The sequence below is a fragment of the Solanum verrucosum genome, unplaced genomic scaffold, assembly GCF_900185275.1.
Source record: "Solanum verrucosum unplaced genomic scaffold, falcon-dt-bn FXZP01000230.1, whole genome shotgun sequence".
NCBI classification, from domain to species: Eukaryota; Viridiplantae; Streptophyta; class Magnoliopsida; order Solanales; family Solanaceae; genus Solanum; species Solanum verrucosum.
Window position 1 is genome coordinate 1,789,079 of NW_026019954.1, and position 19,651 is coordinate 1,808,729.

General features: G+C 34.2%; 2 protein-coding genes across 3 annotated transcripts; both read right to left on the reverse strand.

The window, feature by feature from the left end:
• Window positions 1-423: 423 nt before the first annotated feature.
• On the reverse strand, window positions 424-7,909 carry LOC125814190 (probable protein phosphatase 2C 10). Its single transcript, XM_049493645.1, has 6 exons — window positions 7,564-7,909; window positions 7,357-7,396; window positions 6,502-6,738; window positions 6,120-6,396; window positions 1,131-1,285; window positions 424-1,055 (listed from the first exon to the last, which is right to left on the reverse strand). Exons 2-6 carry the CDS (start codon window positions 7,384-7,386, stop codon window positions 918-920), a joined length of 837 nt encoding a protein of 278 aa, XP_049349602.1. The 5' UTR covers window positions 7,387-7,396; window positions 7,564-7,909; the 3' UTR covers window positions 424-917.
• Window positions 7,910-12,870: 4,961 nt separating this feature from the next.
• Window positions 12,871-18,004, reverse strand: LOC125814135 (cryptochrome-1). Of its 2 annotated transcripts, XM_049493585.1 has the most exons (5): window positions 17,335-18,004; window positions 16,515-16,733; window positions 15,242-15,948; window positions 13,942-14,738; window positions 12,871-13,381 (listed from the first exon to the last, which is right to left on the reverse strand). In XM_049493585.1, exons 1-5 carry the CDS (start codon window positions 17,645-17,647, stop codon window positions 13,378-13,380), a joined length of 2,040 nt encoding a protein of 679 aa, XP_049349542.1. In that variant the 5' UTR covers window positions 17,648-18,004; the 3' UTR covers window positions 12,871-13,377. The 2 variants fall into 2 exon arrangements, with proteins under 2 accessions (XP_049349542.1, XP_049349543.1); XM_049493586.1 differs by lacking the exon at window positions 12,871-13,381 and having other exon boundaries at window positions 13,938-14,738.
• Between the last annotated feature and the right edge of the window lie 1,647 nt (window positions 18,005-19,651).

Consider the following 19,651-nt stretch of genomic DNA (forward strand, 5'->3'; position numbering starts at 1 on the left):
TGTGTTTTTGTTAATAGGAAGAGAGACATGAATATTGCAAAATGATTTATGAGAAATACTATCCTTCCCAGTTTCCATCTACTTTACAACAACAACAACATGTCCAATGAAATCTCACAAAGTGGAATCTGGGAAGGATAGAGTGTGCACAGACCTTACCACTACCTCGTGGAGGTAGAGAGGCTGTTTCCATCTACTTTGGGACTGAGAAAACAGAACTCAAAAAACATTACAAAAAATTTGTCTCTCTACCTGGAGATGTAACAATATAAAACAAGATTCTAGCGACGAATGGACAAAATTACTACTACTAAATGAATACGAGATGTGACTAATACTGAAGGATAAATGAAGCATTTTCCCCTCTTTCCTGAGGAGAAGTGAGACAGAAATGCTCTTGTTCTTTAGAAAGGGAACATAAAATAGAAAAATAAACAAATATCATCGGTATCAACAAGCGTTCATCGCTACTTACAACCATGAAAATGCCAAAACAAATTTACAGGGGGCTCCACTTACACATACTCCATTTGTAAATGGAGATTTAGACCTATTCAGTTGCTTAAGAAACAAACACCAGATGTACAAGACCCAGAGACTAATAAGGCCTCTCTATTGAAGTAAAAATATTGAACTTCACATGGCCTGCTAGCTTCACTATCTACTTTTAACTTGAACAAATACATCAGACGATGTAAATGACCATTCCGATTGTTCAAATGAACTATGTTTACCTGATTAACAAACGCCTTTTCTTTATGTCTTATGGTTTTTTCTGTCATTCAACTACACCAGTCTTCTCCCAAGTTTCACACAAGCGGTCACAATTTCGATACCCTTGTACATTTCTAGATTATACTGTATGCTAGTCACACTTATTTATCTGAAAGTATTAAGAATATGGTATGACAAGTTTATCACCTAAATTTGACGACAACACAAGATATGTCATCTTTGCTGTCTCTCTTCAACGCTTCAGCTGTTAATTGCTTGGCTGCTTTCTGGGGATCTTTAAAGCCTCTAGCTACATCAACTGCCTCTTGATTAGACATCACCTGAATTAATATAAAGTCAAAAAGACAAACTCTTGATGACAGTTCATGCATCAGAAAACTGAGGAGAAGACGCACCTTCCAGAGACCATCGCTTGCAAGGATAAGAACATCACAATTGACATCAATGTGCATATCAAGAATGTCAGGATCTGATCGTAAATGTGATTTGAGACTCTTATCTCCAAAAGCACGGGAAACAGCTAGCTGCCCGTTCACCCTTGCAACATCCCCTGATAAAAATGCAGAAAAGTCATCAATAAAAAATACATCAATTTGTTTCCTGAAGAACATAAACCAATTTTGGTAATACTTCCAGACATATAGAGTTTCACTGTTAGACCCTTTGAACCTCCATCACACCAAAAAAAACCTCCACCACACCAAAAAAAACCTCCACCACTACTACTACTTGACTAAAATGCAAATGCAGTGAATGGATGCAGATGCATGTGAAGCTACTATGGCCAGCAGTGTAAGCAGAACATGTTTCTGCACTAAAGAGCTATGTTGCTCAGACTCTTCAAAATGTTGCCACACTGTCAGATCCTCCAAAATGCACTGCTTTCGAAGGATTCATCATGCACCCGGTGGCATTTTTGAAGAGTTTGAGCAACATAGCTAAAGGCAGAGAGTCAATTTTAGCTAGTTGCAAGAAAAATGAAAGGATATGCAAGTGCTATAAATACAGATAGGCTCAAGCAACAAGATTTCATTCCAACGAGCAGAAGTAGAGTTACAAGTTTATACACCTACTGGCTGATTACTGAAGTGAAAGTCCCCTCTGTTTACACTAAATATAAAAGTAGCCAACAATTCTCGACCAGACAAGAAAAGAGAAAGGAGAAAAGAAAAAATGGAGACAATTAAGAGAACAAATAGGAGTATCTACAGCTACTGAGCTACCTGTATCCTCGTACTTGCAATTGATTAGAAGTTCACTGACAACAATCAACAGTACCGGTAAAAATTTAACTGTAAGGAACTTAGAGACAGATTACAGTATTAATGATTAAGTCAGGGAGTTGGTGAAAGCTGTTCGCCTATTGTTAGGGATATTCCAGGATTTTAAGACAATAAACACAAAGTTTTCCAAAATCTCAGCAAAACGCTCAGATGTATAAGGAAAGTCATTAGAAAGGGTTTTCCAAATCTTTAGACTTTTTAGCTAAGATAGGAAGCCTATAGTAATAGAGCTATCAAACCGAGTAAACGCTCATCTGCATGCTCTCAAACCACAAGAGCTTGAATCAATTATTCAACAAATGATGAGCGGATTTCACTGATCTCATGAAGATTTGTCAAATAGTTGAAGGGACATTGTATGAGTGACAACAAAACAGAGTAAGTCCAGGGACTAAAACTATACAGATAAAGACAGATCCACCGCTACCTATGTGGGACAACCAACACGGTCATACCGCTTAAACTAATCTTGCATCCTGTCGAGAGTCGAAAGAAAAGAAGAGAACTCTTTTTGGAGTTGGTCGCGTTACAATCTATAAGAAGAGCTCCTTATATAGAAGCCTTATGTCACATACAAAAGGGTAAGCAATTATTCTGTACTCCTGACAAGGTAAGTAAATATGTATTCAACGCTTTTGTTTATAGAAATGTGTCAAACTTTCTCTAATGGTACAATAAGGAAATTTTCTCTCGTAAGAGAAAGTTGAGAGAAAATGGCAATAAATATACCAAGCATGTCCCTAATTTATGTGATAGATTGAATAGGGACAAATCAACCACAAGCAGCTATAGAATGGAAGCATAGGCAATCTAAGTTGTGCAGACTCTTGACGGTGTCGCACCCTTGTTGACACAACATGGGTGTGGGATCCTTACCCGATATGGGAAATCAATTTTCAGTACTTCGACCAAAATCGATAAGAGAAACTCGAGACACGTACAATGATTTCTGAAGTCAAATAAAAGCTAGGGTGAATATATAATTTAAGCATATGTTTTTTTATTGTTTAAAGATATTTGTATTAAAACCTCGGTTAAAAAAGGTGCTATAAAGATATTTATTAGAGTTTTCAAATGAACACTTAAGGCCTTGAAGTGAGGCGCAAAACATGTTGAGCGCTTCGGCTCACTTAATGCGCACTTTATGTTGTCATCAACTTTCTAAGACATACTTTTCCTTCTCAATGAACATTTCTTGAGAAAGTGACACTTCACAATTAATATTTTACTTTAGAGTTATTTGTTTTTCAATTTCTTTGTCCATATATTTCTTATTCATGCTTATAATTATTTTATTTTATGACAAAGGAAACTCGCATCCGCTATCCTTTGGGTGCGCACAGGGTAAAACCTCCGCTCCTATGCAATAGCTCGCAAATCACATAGGAGAGGTAACCCGCACTAGGCAAACCCGGTGCGACGAGCTCGACCCAGAAGGCAAACCCCTTGCTTTCGCTGGCAAGGGGTTTCAAACTTGAGACCTCCAACATGGAAGTCCCAAGCCTAAACCACTAGGCCACCCCGAAGGGTATTCATGCTTATAATTATTAGTCTTGAACTAAACATATATGTTTGTATTTTTTCTCCATTTGCGACAGTTTTCATTTAAGCCCACGCTTTATTTTCTCGTAAAGCCCTAATGGACCTTAGAGCTTATTTGCACTTTTGATAACACCGATATCATTGGGTCAACATCACAGTTGAATGACCAATGAGCTCAAGAAGTCTATCATGGCCTCTATATCAATTTGCAATAGCCATGTTATACAAGAAAAACAGTAAGTCGATGCATTTGTACTTAATAATTATTACATATTCAAACTTCCTTTCAAAAATTCATGCATTCCTTTTTTTCCAAATAGTCTACCATAATTTAGACATATTTTTATAACTCTATTTTTAGATATTTGAATTATTTTTAGCCGAATCCCTGCACTTATATCCATACTTGGATCCATATTCCTGAATCTTAAAATTTAGATCATTCCAATCAACATAGTGGGGAATTAAGTAGCTTGTGGTAGGCTATCACCACTCCATTTATTTTTTTATTGGTGCTATCTCCACTTCTTATTCAGTCGACTCACTTAATTTTTTTTCCATTCTCAGTCCAAGTAATTCTTGCTTATATATAGTTTTCCACATACAAAATCTCGGAGTAAATAACATTTTGGTTCAGAAAAAACCTCTTATATACATTATTTGGTAAGTAATGATTATCTGAGCATATTTATAATTGAGTAACCTATTCAAACTTCTATTCGCAATCTCCGCATTGATCAAATGAAGCCACCAATTTCTCTCCCTTTTTCTTAGGGATGGAGAAATGATAGCACAAAATGTACAAAAACTACTACCATATATGAAAACATAACTTTCTAGCATAGAACTACAGGCAAATAACAAATCCGGTAAATTACAGAAGTAGGACCATAACGAAATATTTGGAGCGTAAATTCAATGATACAGTGCATGAGGCGAGCGTGGAAGTGAGGTGAGCATGAAAGTGAGGCTTGATACACATGTTATCCCCAAGAGAGATAGTTTCAAGTATCTTGGGTTAATAATCTAGTAAAGTAGGGACACCGACAATGATATCACACATCGTATTGGTGCGGCGTGGATGAAGTGGAGGATTGCTTGCGGAGTCTTGTGTAATAAGAAAGTACCACATAAATTTAATGGTAAGTTCTACATAGTAATGGTTAGACCGACGTGGGGTGGAGTATTGGCCAGTTTGGAACTCTCATGTTCAAAATATGCAAGTTGCGGAAATGAGGATGTTGAGATAGATGTGTAGGCACATTAGGAGAGATAATATAAAGAATGAGGATATCCGGGGAAAGGTGGGAGTGACCTCTGTGGTGGACAAGATGAGGGAAGCAAGATTGAGATGATTTGGACATGTGAATAGGAGATGCACAAATGCCTAGTGAAGAGGTGCGAGAGGTAGGATATAATGGGTACGAGGTGTAGGCTGAGAAAGTATTGGCGAGAGGTAATTAGATAGGACATGCCGCAACTCCAGATTACCGAGGACATAGCCTTAGATAGAAGGATATGGAGGTCGCGTATTAGGGTAGAAGGTTAGTAGGTAAGGAGTGTTGTCTTGAATTTCGAGGGGTTCAGTCGTATTTTTATCATGTCTTGCTTTAGATTCCACTATCACTTGTTGTTGATTGTGTTTAGGTTATCGCATCATTCTATGGTTATTATTGTTCCCTTATTAGTTGTTTTGTTTCTCCATTGTTGTTTCCCTTTTTCATGCCTATTTTGATATGTTGTACTTGAGGTGAGGGTCTTCCGAAAATGGCCTCTTCTCCACGAGGTAGGGGTATGCTCTGCGTACACTTTACCTTCCCTAAACCCCACTTGTGGGATTTCACTAGCTAGGTTGTAGTTGTTGTCCTCGTAATCCATAAATAGTGTTGCTTTCCTTACTTTCTCCTCATCATTCAGAGGTCTTTTCTCAAGTATAATTTGGACTATTTGACCCTCAAGCTTCAAATAGTGTCTGTCCCATACACTCTAAACCAATCCTATATTTGGTGGATGATTAATTCTAAGAATTTCAAAAGACAAATAGGAATATTTCCTTTCTAGACAAAAAATTGTGATCATATATTTCATAAATTTTTTAGCATAAACCGACCTCTTCCTCAGAAAGAGAAAGAGACAAAGAGGAAATCAAGGTAGCTAAGAGAAGAAAGAAGCAGACATCACATTTTCCCAAGGCTCACCAAAGGAATCAAAAATGGAAAAAGGTTCTTATATTATTGTGTCATGTGGCATTCAGATATAAAAACTGCAAGTGGTTCACAAGCACAAAAAGATGATGGAGGTTCAGACTATGGTACATGAGTGCATTCAAAAGCATATTTTGCATGATGTAAATAAATACAACAGCTTTATTGGATGGTTCAAGTCTCCTCACTCCTGGAAACACAAATATAAGACAGAAAAAACGATAAACAGTGCCTGCCATAAAACAATAAACCAATGAGTATTACAAGTTAATTATTGGGAATGTCAATTGCACCAAAGATTATCTACAAAAATTTGTCAATCACTGACTACATTGCTCAGATTTCAGGAAAGCACCTGGCATATTTGAGACAAAACCTCCTCGGTCCTCAATGCTGCTTCGTTCTGTATTTGGCTCATGATCTATTGTCATCTGAATAGCTTGACCACCCCGAGAAAGAACAGCTCGTGAATCTCCCACATTAGCTACCCACAATCTTTGGCCATTTATCAGTACAGCAGTGACAGCAGTGGACCCACCTCGGCCCAAATTAGAACTATTTGAAAGTATTTTCTGGTCAGTTTTTTCATAGGCTTTTGTGATGGCCCGCCGTGGATCTACCCAAAACTCCTCCTAGTAAAATCAGACCCGGAGATCAGATGCCAACTACTCAAAGTTTTCCACTACATCATATATTTCAAACAGCAATTGGAAATTCAGGATGCATAGAAAACTTACCTCCTCTATGATATTGGCAAACAGATGTTTCTGCAGATAAGAAGGAACCTCATCCCCCATATGACCATCATAAATAGCAAACAAGCCAAGCTCGTGTTCTTCAATACGTACAAATTTTGCGACATGGTAATCTTCCATCGCATGATCAGCTTTCCCCTTCACTAGGCTAAAACCATACTTAATATTACCCTCGTGGCTTCTTCCTTTAGAGCTAGAAGAAGACTCTCCAACTACGCACTGAGTATTAAAGTAAAAGAAAAATTGAAAGAAGTAAATCCACTAAGGTATTAAGAATAATGAAGATTGAATAAGAAGAGCAAGAATATAACCTAGAAAAGACGAGACATGAAATAATGAACTTCTAAGTGGAGCATATTCAACCCATTTTTTTTAAGTTGGTCCCAATTAACCAAGGATGCATCAGCCATTCACACATCATTTTGATGCAACTAACAGCATATAGTTCAATTTTCCATCAGAAGTTCCATGAAATGCAAGTTAAGACAAAACCTTAGGCTATCTTCTTCTTCTTCTTTTTTCTCTTAACAAGAAACATATGCAAAACTTTAGTCATTGCACTTAGAAATCTAGTAACTAGATATCCTAAAGTAAATATAACGACGGTCAACTTTACCTTAGTAGTCAATTACAATTGTAGCATTCATAGAGGAAAGGAAAAAGTACTCTAATTCATTTGCAACATCTACTGAGTGTTGCTTATGAGTTCTGCAGAATCTCAATCACACTCAAAGCTCACTTCTTTTTTTATCATTACTGTACATGAACTCATAACACCACCATAAAAATCATCAAATAAACATGAACAACCAAAATTAAACAAAAGCACATTTTTACCTGTCCACCAAAACAGCCCAATTTCACCATCCTAAATAATCTGCCACAAAAGTAAAAACACATCAACCAAATTTTCAAGAAACAACCATAAACTCATGAAAATGACACCATAAAACTCTACAACTCAATCATTCATCACAACCCATAAACCAAAAAAAGGGTAAAAACATATACTTTGAGGGTATTCAAGAACTCAATCAAACTTACCAATTTTAAACTCAAACAACTGATGGGTTGATTGGGTGCTTGCATAACCAAGAACTCCCCTTTTCTTCTTCTTTTTTTTCTTATGTGCTTTTGCCGAACCAACAATGACGGTGAACAGCAAGGAAGCTAAGCTTAACACTCAAAAACCCCTTTGGCTTTACACTCAAAAGATAAATAAAAAAAAAACTCTTTTTTTTTCTCCTCTTTTTACGTTACGAAATTTTGTGAATCTTGTTCTTTTCTTCTCAACCGTCTTCAGGACAAAATTCAAAGAGAGGATTTTTTGGCTGTTTACAGAGAAAGTATGGCGGGGCAAAATTGGAATATTAAAAAATAAAATGTTGACTTCTCTGTTTGAACATTTCAATGTTTGTTTTATGTTATTTTATTTTTGCTAAAGCGTTACGGTTTCATATACGACCAAATATTGAAGATGTGTTGTTTCATCTCTCTCGAAATAAGTGTAATTTAGCAAAATAAAGTTATTTTAAAATAGTTATTTTTCATTTAAGTTTATTTATTTTTAAAAATTTCGTGTTAAGTTAAAATTAGAAAACAAATTAAAATAGATCATTTTAGGAAATTCAATATAATTATGTTAAATTGTTTTCAACTATATCCTATATTCTCTCTTTATTCTATAATAAGTAAATTTTTAAGACTTTTTTTTTATTGTTCAAAGTTTAAGATGGATGTTTGAGATTTTTTCTATATTTGTCTTTACATTTATTGAAATTTTATATTTTTTAGGAGATAAATTACACTACTTACAAAATTATATTTAAGATTTTATAAAAGACAATAGTGGAAAAATTATGTTCTTGAATGCTTTTCTTAATGTGTATATTGCCTCACAAATTCAAGCAATGCACAAATATAAGAAAGATGTTTAAGGACATTCTTTAAACCATAATCTTTACGGAGTATTGTTTTTTGTGAAATCATAAATATAACTTTATAAGTAGTGTAATTTATTTTCTAGAAAATATGAAACTTTAATAAATGAAATGACAAATCTGGAGAAAAAAAATTCAAACATTCATCTTGAACTTTGAACAATTCAATTATTCCCCCGTCCACTTTTAATTGTCACAATTTCCTTTTTTAGAGTCAAACAATAAGAACTTTGACTAACGTTTTATGATGTATTTTTTTAATCATATTGATATGCTAAAAAATACAATTTATAGTACTTTTCGTATAGTTTTTTATTATCTAAATTTTTATTTAGAAAATTTGAATTAATGCAATCTAATTTCACTTGGAAAATTAGTCAAAATGACTTTCAAAAAATGCAACATAACAATTAAAAATGGACAGAGGGAGTATTTTGAACAATAAAAAAAGCCTAAAAAATCACTTAATATGAAATAGAAGGAGTATTTATTGTTTTTTCTTAATGAATGTGAAAAAAAATAATTAAAAAGACACTTATTTTGAAACGAAGAAAATACATATTTTTTTGTTCAAACTTTGAATATGAGTCACTTTTTAATAGAGACCTTCAAAATGAAATTTCTCAACATTAAACTCGAATTAATTAATCCCAAGAACAAATTGTGGGAAAACCAAAAATAAAAAAAATCTACTATATGTACGACTTCAAATATATTTCTCTTTGAAGCATTCCTTACAAAATCCACAAAAATCTTGACAATTCTTGAGATCAAGTTATGCATTTTATAATAGAAATTCAGAACACAATTTTTGACCATCTACAATATGCATGCCTTTTAATATAGTATTTGCTTATAGTTAATGAATCATATTTGGTTAATTGAGTGTTGATTAAAGATCATAATTTAAATTGTAATGTACAAATGCGAATTTTAGTAGTCTCACACCAAGGTAAATTAAGAATTGGAAGATCGCATGAATATTATTAATTTAATATAAACAAATAACAATTTTTTTAATAATAACTAAAGAATAATATCATATTCGACTGGTTATTCATGACGTGCACAAATATATAAGTATCGTGCAAAATATAAAAAAGGGATTCAAATTCTAAAATGCATCCACCTCATTTGAGGTTAATTAGTCCTTTAAAATCATATGCAATAATTCGGATATAATCCAGGGTTGCAGCTAGGAAAACAACAATTTCAACCAATACCCCAAGTGCATTAGTGTTTATAAGGATGCATAATTTTATTTTATATATAAAATTAAAATAAAATTTTATAAGTCATGTGTATATATATATTGTTTCTCAAGATATATATACGTTAAAAAGAATCAAAACTAATGAATGCCTGTACAATCTCAATTATACACGTAAGTCTGCCTCTTCACGAGTATTGTTATCCATATTTAGTGTCCAGCTAGCACCTATTGTCACGAACCTAATATACAAATATGTCTCGTGTAAGTTTGAACCGACTGACGGAAAGAATACACTTAAACAACAAAATGTGAGGCAAGCAAATGAATCATTGTGTATTGTGCTTAAGCAAAGTCTATGCTTCTCACTTTTGATTCTTCTGACGTCTCACTTCTTTCTTTACGTCTCATTCCTTCTTTCTTATTGTTTCGTTGCTTATTTTTTCTATTGTAAATTCTCTTTTCAGTTGATTAATAATAATCAATCTCATTGTTGTTAAATATTTTACCTATGTGTATTATTCAAACTGTTAAAAAATAATATCACATCCACGTCAAATTCTTAAAATATTTTATACTTCTGAAGAATTCATCCCACATTGGCACATTCCATAACACATATAATTTTATCAAACTCTACATAATTACTTATATAAAGTGCAACCTTACTGCACATTTCTTAGAACATTTATGTATAACTTATTTGGAGACTAAAAACTTGTCAATTTCCAAGTATACTCTAAGGGTTATTGTGTTACAATATATCGATTGACCTTCTATCGAGTAGAGTATATATAATAAAAAGATCCTGATATCTAACACATGTAATTGGAGTATGTATCTTTAGGATTAATTTTATGTTATTCACTATGAAGCCAAAAAGAAAAGGTCTATTGTACATTACTATTTATTGTATAGACCATTTCTATATTATAAACAAGCATAATTAGTCTGTGAACCAATCACAAACCTTATAATTGGTGTTAACTTATTGTTTACGTGTCATTATTAAATTAAATTATGCTTGAAAAAGTCAATAAGTTTGATCAAGAATCAGTGATATTTCTCTCTTTAACTTTTGATGTAATTTGTATCTATATTTTGTTACTAAGTACCAATTATTTTTCCACTAGGTATAATTAAATTCAGACTCAATTATTAATCTTTGTACGATAGCTTACAACTAATAAAGTTTATTGAACTATTTGAGGTACGTTTCATGAACTCTATGTCGTACATTTTGAGTTGTTTTTTTTAAAAAAAAGGTTTAAATTAAATCGACATTATATTTATATAAATTTCATAAATAAATATATACATATTAAACTTTAATATAGTTATTATAATGTAATTTTGTAAGTAATTTTAATCTTTTTCATAGTTCATGTTTCTTAAGATTATTTCAAGTTTGAATTTATAGTTCTGGATAGCATTATTACATGCTATAAACATCTAATAACTCAAACTAAATCTTCTTCATTTTCACCATCTCTTATTAATAATACTGGTATTATGAATTTTCTTTGTCTTTATTATTGATGACACTATATTTTAGCATAATGTCAAGACTTATTTAATATTATTTTTGTTTAATTATATTTTACTAAGACAAAAATAAAATAAAATTGGAAGCATGCATTAGTTACATAATTTTTGTTGTGGATACTTAATCGGAAAAGGAACTCCAAAAAAATTGAACCAAATAAAAAAATGGAGATCAGAAAAACGACTCTTGTTAATTTGAAAGTGTATAATTTTCTAAAAGTCGACGTAGTTGTTTTGATTTAGTAAATAAAAAAATTCAAATTAAATCGATTTACATACACTCGTCCAGACAAATGATTAAACGGAGCTTGATAAAAGATTGACAATTTATTTTTAATAGATAACCTGTTTAAAAAATAAATATAACGTAAAACAAGAATATATATACATAATACACATACAAATTACCTTCTATGTTTGATGATTCAACTAAAATGACAAATTAAATACATAAAGTATACTGGATCAAAATAAACAATATGCATGTATCATAAGTTTGGACCGTCATACTATTAAACCATTTTTTAAAAAAAAAAATTAAAAGGAGGGGGAATCATTCAAATAATTTTTTAATTTTTTTTTTGGAATCATTCAAATAAGAATATCCTTCCCTATGGAGTATTTATTTTATCTTAAATATTTTTTTATTTCATAATTCTCATGTTAGAATGATAGTGGTTGACTTCTATGGTAGCTAAATGCTAATCATGGATTTTATGCGTACAACTTTTCTTCATCATAATTCATATCCCATCTATGAATTATTAAAGGGCATCAATTTAGAGTACATTCAAGAAAACAAAAAACTGGGTTATTAATTACCTTATCTTATAAATCCACCAAGTGATATGCTAAACTTTACGAAAAGTTATGATCATTAACCGTTCAATTATTCCTATACTTGTTTTATCAGAGTTCTTTTTTTAATTAATTTGTCAACGACCGTAGACATTTAAATTATGATTTGTTTCAGTTGAACACATATTATTTCTATTAAATACTTTTGGTTCAAACTCTTAATAAACTTCCACGCATCTTCTCAAGTATCTATTAGGTAGTTAAGATATGTTCCAATTAAAATTGATATGTGCAATTAAAAAAGATGACATGTTTTATTTAGGTAGCTTAACTACCTAATAGATACTTGAGAAGATGTGCGGAAGTATATTAAGAACTTGAACCAAAAGTGTCTAATATGAACACTTTACCATGTGTTCAGTTCATGTGCTCAACTGAAACAAACTGTAGTTCGACTTTAGATTTTGAAAGCTTTCAGTTTTAGTATCTGTCATCTAAGATATTGCTATATTTTTCATGTACATAACATTCTTTTAAAGTTATCATTTCTACTCAACTAAAATGTTCTTTTCTTTTTTGGTGTTTCTGGCTAAACACTTGACTAATGCATGTTCAACAACAATAAGGACTAGCTGAAGTTGCAAATGATGTTGCATTTCTGTCCAAAACATAGAAGAGTCTCTTATTCAAGTGTAATACAATTACCATAAGAACTGCTCGTTCAAGTACCCGAATATCTTCTGATGAATTGATATAATACAAACACACAGACACACAAGACCAAACCGGGAATGTTAACAACTCAACCTACAGCTTTCAGCTATACAGACACACAACTGCCAAGCAGAACAATGAAAATGTTCAAACTAGAAATCTTATAGAATAATGACAATGTTCCGACAACAAAAATATAAGATGAAGCTGCTTAAACCACATGTACATCCGTCAAACAGAGTTTGAAACTATGATATCCACAAAAATCTAATTAGTTCCAGGACTTCAGATAATCGTTATTGCCATCAAAATGTAAGTAGCAGAAAAGAGAAGGAAAAAAAAGGCACAAGTGTGAGCTTGACAGAGGACTGCAACCTCTTTCTAACACTTATTTGGCCTTATGAAAAACTTCTATACTATACAGCAGAGACACATATATGGTATGATAGGTAAATGGGGATGCCCGACAGATGAGGATGAAAATCCAGACGAACCACCTGATCAATTAGAGATATAGACACAAAGATGGCTGATCAGGTCAGGACTATGAGAGAAAGAGTAGGTGAATGCTGTACTAAATGTGCTGAGCCAAATGTCTATATTAGCCACTTGCTTCTCCACCTTGTAGCTATCGTAGCTCCACATAGATGATCACCTGTAAACAAGTTAAACAAGCCAAACGTTAAGACATTTCCCGGAAACTTCAAGGTGGTCGTCTTGAGCCTAAGGCCTTAAAAATGGAAATATGCATCATATTTGTATACAGATTTGTTTGTAGTTAGTTTAAAGGAAGCACAACTCATATTTGCTTGCGTTTGTTTAAATCAGACTTTTCATGTAGCACTTGTCAGTGGCCAAATTTAAATTTTATGTAATCTTTTATATTGTTGCTCATCTAATTTTGAGTTGATTTTCTATCAAAAGTTAGCCATAGCTGTATCAAACATGATATGCAAGAGAAACGTACCAATGCAATTTGCAATGCTTTTTCCCCAGCTAACCATAACATACAGGAAATATGAAGGACATGAGTAATATGATCAGTGAATATCTGTGACTAGTGCCATTCATGAGTAGTCATGTTCGTTTGTGCTAGATGCAATGCTAATGTTTATATTCAAACTGGAATGCTAAAATTTGTCCATTTCCTCATTTTCATCTCTTTTTGATGAATGTCTTCTTCTACTGATTATTCAATATACTCACGTAGCTTACCCTGTTTGAGAAAGACGCTGACAGTTCATTAGCTGGTGAGATTGTGGATGCCTTTGCAAGTAAGATGAACTGGTCCCAATACCATTATCATCACCAACATATTGGTCTGAATAGTTGGTACTTGAGGGAGACCATGTAGGCACTACACCCCCATCCCTTTCTCTAGTACTACTGGAAGATTCTGCTGTTGAATCTTCAGAGTTCCTTCTACCTACCGCAAAATTAAAATGTGGGGTGGCATTGGTTCGAGCAGTTTGCATGACGGCTTGGTCATGCGTGTCTCTCCTATGACCTTCAGCTATATTGATGTCTGTTGGAACTTCTGCCCTACTTTCCACAACTGAATTCCTAATGTCCACAGAGTTCTCTTCATCTTCAGCTCTGAACAAAGATGACGTCATGCTTGGCACCATTTGATCTTCATAGCGTCGAACAGTAACTATTACGGGGTTGTTCCTGACTGGTTCATGGTCCATTTCCATATGCATGGCCTGAGGAAATGCTATTGGGGAGTCAGCAGAGTCACCATGTCCTTCTTCCATTCCATTCTCAATCGCAGCTCTTGCAGCTGCGTCATTCTGCCACATTTCTGATAGGGCTTGTTCTAGTCTAACTTTTGCTGAATCAATTTCAACTATTGGAAGAGGATAATTGGAACCCAGCTCAATGCCAGCAGCTTCAAGTACAGATTCTGGTGCATTCCACGGGTGGTGTATCCATTCGGTGGGCAGCCTAGCAAGTTCAGGAAGCCACCGCCGGACATATTCCCCATGAGGGTCACACTTGTATCCCACAAACTGCAAGAAAGAGAACAGGTTCAAATAACTAGTCAGCCTTTACCAAGAAAATTCACATGAAAAAACAAGAACAGAAATGGAAAAAGGGATATAGAGATTCTGCAGCCTCCCTTTTGTTTTACATGAAAAAACAAGAAAGAGAAACAGAAGGAAGGATTCCTTCTATTGAAAAGACTCGCATATCAACACAATACCAAAAGAAGCTCGCAAACACTGTACTAATAAGCAATATCTCAGGATATAAAAGAAGTACAATTTGCAATTAGGCAATCACATACACATTCTATCTTAGCTTTAGCACTTTCTGCAAGAAGATTGAGGCCCATGAGATGTTCATGCAAAGTCTACTAGCAAGTCAGTGCCTTGGAACTAACTTACAATCTGAAAATAACAATTACTACAATGTGGAAGGCTATAAGCATTCGAAGTATACACTAGTCGTAAAGTTATTACAAAAAATTATAGTGTTCCAGCAACTCTCATCAAAGATTACCCTAACATACCTGTGGATAATCAATCCGATCAAGCTCACGACCATCAGGTAGGGTACCAGAGATATATTGCCAACCAAGAGCATCACTCTCAAGATCTGCATCTAACAATGTGTCCCAAAAATACTTCATTCCCCACCTCCATGGAAGCTGCAGAACCTTCACAAAGAAACTAGAAACCACGACTCGGATACGATCATGAAGCCAGCCAGTTGCCCATAACTCTCTCATACCAGCATCAACCAAAGGATAACCTGTTCTACCTTGTCTCCATGCCTTAAAGTAGCCCTCATCCACTACCCATGGGAAGTACCTTAGGTGACCAAGCAGGGGCCTTTCAAGGCTATAAGGATGATTAAAACTCATGTATCTTGAGTACTCCCTCAGCCCAATGGACTTAAGGAACAAATTAACACTCTCTTCAGCAGCTTTATTTCCTTCATTGGCCCAGAGAACTTGCTTGATGCGAACAAAATGGAATACCTTACGAACACTGACTTCCCCAAAATGTAAATGTGGAGATAGAAAGGATGTTGTTGCACTATCAGCTTTCCGACGGTTCTGCGAGTACTCAAGTAATGGTCCATTAACGAAAGTAGTTAGTGCTTTATCAGCATTACTCCAGCCAGGTGACCATGCCCGAGCAAGAAGTGCATTGCTTCCTTTCTCTAATTCATCTTCAAATACCAAGTTGTCTGAAGGGCATCTTGATGCATCACCTGAATGTTTGCACATGAACCCATGTAAAAACCAAATCAAAATCTAAAGCAGTGCTTTTATAAGTACATTAATACCATCCTAGGAATTTGTTTTAACCCTTGGCTTATTAGTGACAGCTCAAACATCTAGATGTTCAGCACCACCTTTCTACTTTTGTAGGACTTGAATACCTACCAACATGCACATTATGCACCATGTAGCAATCTCCGAGCTGAGAGTGTAGCGACACGTTCATTACGGTGCAATGACATTATTTTTATCTGACAATTAATATATCTATTACCTTGAGGGAGATCTCCTAATTTGTGTGCATCATTGGTGGAACATAACAGTAAGGCAAGCAACAACAACAACATACCCAGTATAATCCCACATGCGGCGTCTGGGGAGGGTAGAGTATACGCGGACATAACCCCTACGTTGTGGAGGTAGAGAGGTTGTTTCTGAAAGACCCTCCATGCCCTACTAACCTTCTACCCTAAGCACCGTATGTTGAACAAAATATGTACAAACAAGAATAGAAATTTATCCAGAAAGCCAACAAGATATAGAAGAAGCTACAAACCAGATATAATCCTTTTAGGAGGAAGAAGTGGAGCTTCTGGATCATAAGGCATGCTAAGGCATTTCTCCCAAAAAGCAGAAAATGTTGTGAACGGGCGACCTTCATCGTCATTAACTTCCCATGGTTCATAGAGCAAATCAGCATTAAAGGAACGTACAGATATACCTTGAGCTGTTAAGATTTCTTTTGTGCGATGATCTCTCACAAGTGAAATAGGATCTAAAGCAAAAGAAGTTAAGGTGTTGGTCAGGATAAGACAGTGGATGAAATAGGCTGAGCAAAACTATGCATCTTTTAAATCCTTCTACTGAAAAGAGATGCTTAAAATAAAGCCATCCATATCTATTACTAGCAATTTCCCATTCAACCATGATCAGATCAAATGCCAAGCAACACCCTTTCTGCTTCTATTAATCAAATAATAAGGATATGGAATATGTTTAGTACAACAAATCCAGATTACTGTATTTCTAATTCAGGCACTAAACAAATTAGTGGCCAGAGAATGCAACAAGCACTGAGGATTGAGCATAGCAAAATCTATTGCACCTAAATTCATTAGTTAATGAGGAAGACACATACTAATAATTTATTATTTACCAGAAGACAACTCAATATCTTATTCTTAAAAGGACATACAGGAAGCACCATTCTCAATTAAGCCATCCCAACAATATAGTACTATTAACTTTTAAAACAACATAAAGAATAATCAAATCAAAGAAAATGATTACAAAGGAAAGCCAAAAAAGGAACTAAAAAAGTGGTACTCTTATCTTTTAAAGAAAGAAAACCACAAAAAATAGAAACAAGTACTAACCATACAAATGATTGAAGAAGAGCTGAGTAGCACCAGTAGATTTAACAACTTCAAGAAGAGAAGAAATACTATCAGTAGATCTCTTTGTAATAAGGGAAGTTCCAAGACTCTTCAAAGATGAATTAAGATAAGCCAAGCTCTGCTTAAGCCACCATCTTGATACTCTACCAGGATAATAATGCCCTTCTTCTTCAGGAGCATAAATAAACACAGCAATAACTGCCCCTGCTCTAACTCCAGCAGCCAAAGCAGGGTTATCTTCCACTCTCAGATCCCTCCTAAACCATACTATGCTACAACCACCACCTGACATCTTCCTTCAACAACACCAAAGACTACTATTTTTCTCTCTCTCTATTTTTCTCTCTTTCTATGTAAACACCATGTTATTGAGTCTTTCTTGGACAGAAGTATATTGGGGTTAATCTTATCTATACTTTGACTGTTCCCTGTAGCTTTCACTGAGGAGATAAAGATGATTTTTTTTAGGCAAAATTCTAGTAAAGAACCTAACTTTAACAAGCCCCAAATGTTATTCTTGGATGAATGATGAGATGCTATTCTTCTGAAGTTACTATAGGCATTGGCCACCCAAAAAAAAAAAACCTCTACAGAAAGAGGGGGTAGAAAGTGAGATTGAGTGTGATTGGTTATGGTGGTGGGGTAACATGAGAACTTATGGGAGATTTGCAACCACAACTTTATGGTTTTTCAAGATTTTATATTTTTATATCTTTCTTTCTTATCCTAAGAAAGGAAACAAAATTCCACTAAGCCTCTATCTCTGGTGCCTTCTCTAATCCTCTCTCTCTCTTTGATGACAGGGTGGAAAATTCCTGTTAAATTCAACATTGGCTTTCTTAGGTATAATAAAGTCATCAAATTAAATGTTTGATTTTCTTGAATCATTGCAAATTGAAAGTGATTTGAGTAGCTTATAATGAAATGACACTGTTCACCTTATAAGTTGTAATATACACTTTTTTTTTGGTACATTGAAAAAAGACTAAAATAATTTAGTGTCTTTCAAAAATAACACATTAATTAATAAAGGTTATGTTAACATTCAATAAATATAATAATAGCTTCATTCTTACTAATATACACTTGCCTAATGATATGTCAAAGTTTTGCCAGCTTTTAGACAGGTAAAAGGGGGCAAAGTTTGATTCACTTAACCTTTTTTGGTAGAATCTGATTCTACACAACAAATTTTGTTACCCCCATTATAATATATAGTGTTTGGACATTTTATAATATATTTTAATTTAGTTTTTCCGACCAAGTTGGGATTGTGTAAGAGAAAAATGGGGAGTTGGAAGGGGACATGAAGCATGGGTAAGAGAAGGGATAGGAGTGGTGACTAATTTGGATTTGGTATTTTTCTGAAGGGTGTGTGTGTGGGCCTTTTTCTTCTTTTTCATGAATGGAGGTATTAGATTCCCATTCATTCATCTGTTGCTATTTAAAGTCACTTGTAATGTAGGCACCCCACCACCCCTAACTTACTCATATTTTCACATGCTCTTCTTATGGTAAATTTTCAGTAAGAGGGAAAGTGAGATGGGAAGAGAATTATTGAGAAATTGAACTCTCGCAAATTAGATGAAATCTTATGAGTGGTCTTTATTGGAGTTCGATTATAATAAATTCACGCAGCATAGGCTCCATTTAGGGGGGTAAGTGAGGGGGGAAGCGCTTTCTAGCAGAATGATACTTCTTTATAGAAGGTTTCTTACCATTAGTATAATTGAAATTAAAATGGTGCATCTATTTACTGCTGCAAACCTATTTAAAGGTGCAAATTACATGACTCTAGGGGATATGAGTACATGTCACTTTCTCTTGAGCAAATTATGTGGTTACCTACTACTATCATAAATATATCTGTATATGTAAGTAGTGGGAGTTAATTTTCAATGCTGTAAAGAGACATACAACAAAAACAGTGTTTTCTTTTGTTTACTACTCCTAAAGAAGGTTAAGAATACAACTCTATCCATGTAAGTTTTTCGTTTGGTTTGCGTACTAAATTATTGTGGAATTATAGTTATCAAGTTATAGTCTTTAAACTATTTTTTTCCACCTAAGAGGTGGAATAAAATAACATCAAGTCTGATGAGGATTATAATCTTTGGATTAATTTGTTACAATTGGGAGATGGAATAATATAATATCAAGTTTGAAGAGACAAATTAAAATAGGATATTCAAGACTAAATTTAATTATATTTTGTTTGATGAGATAAGGTCAAGGTCGAGGTTAGGAGTCTGATCTCGGGTTGGATCAGGGTCGGGAGTCTGATCATGGATTTGTG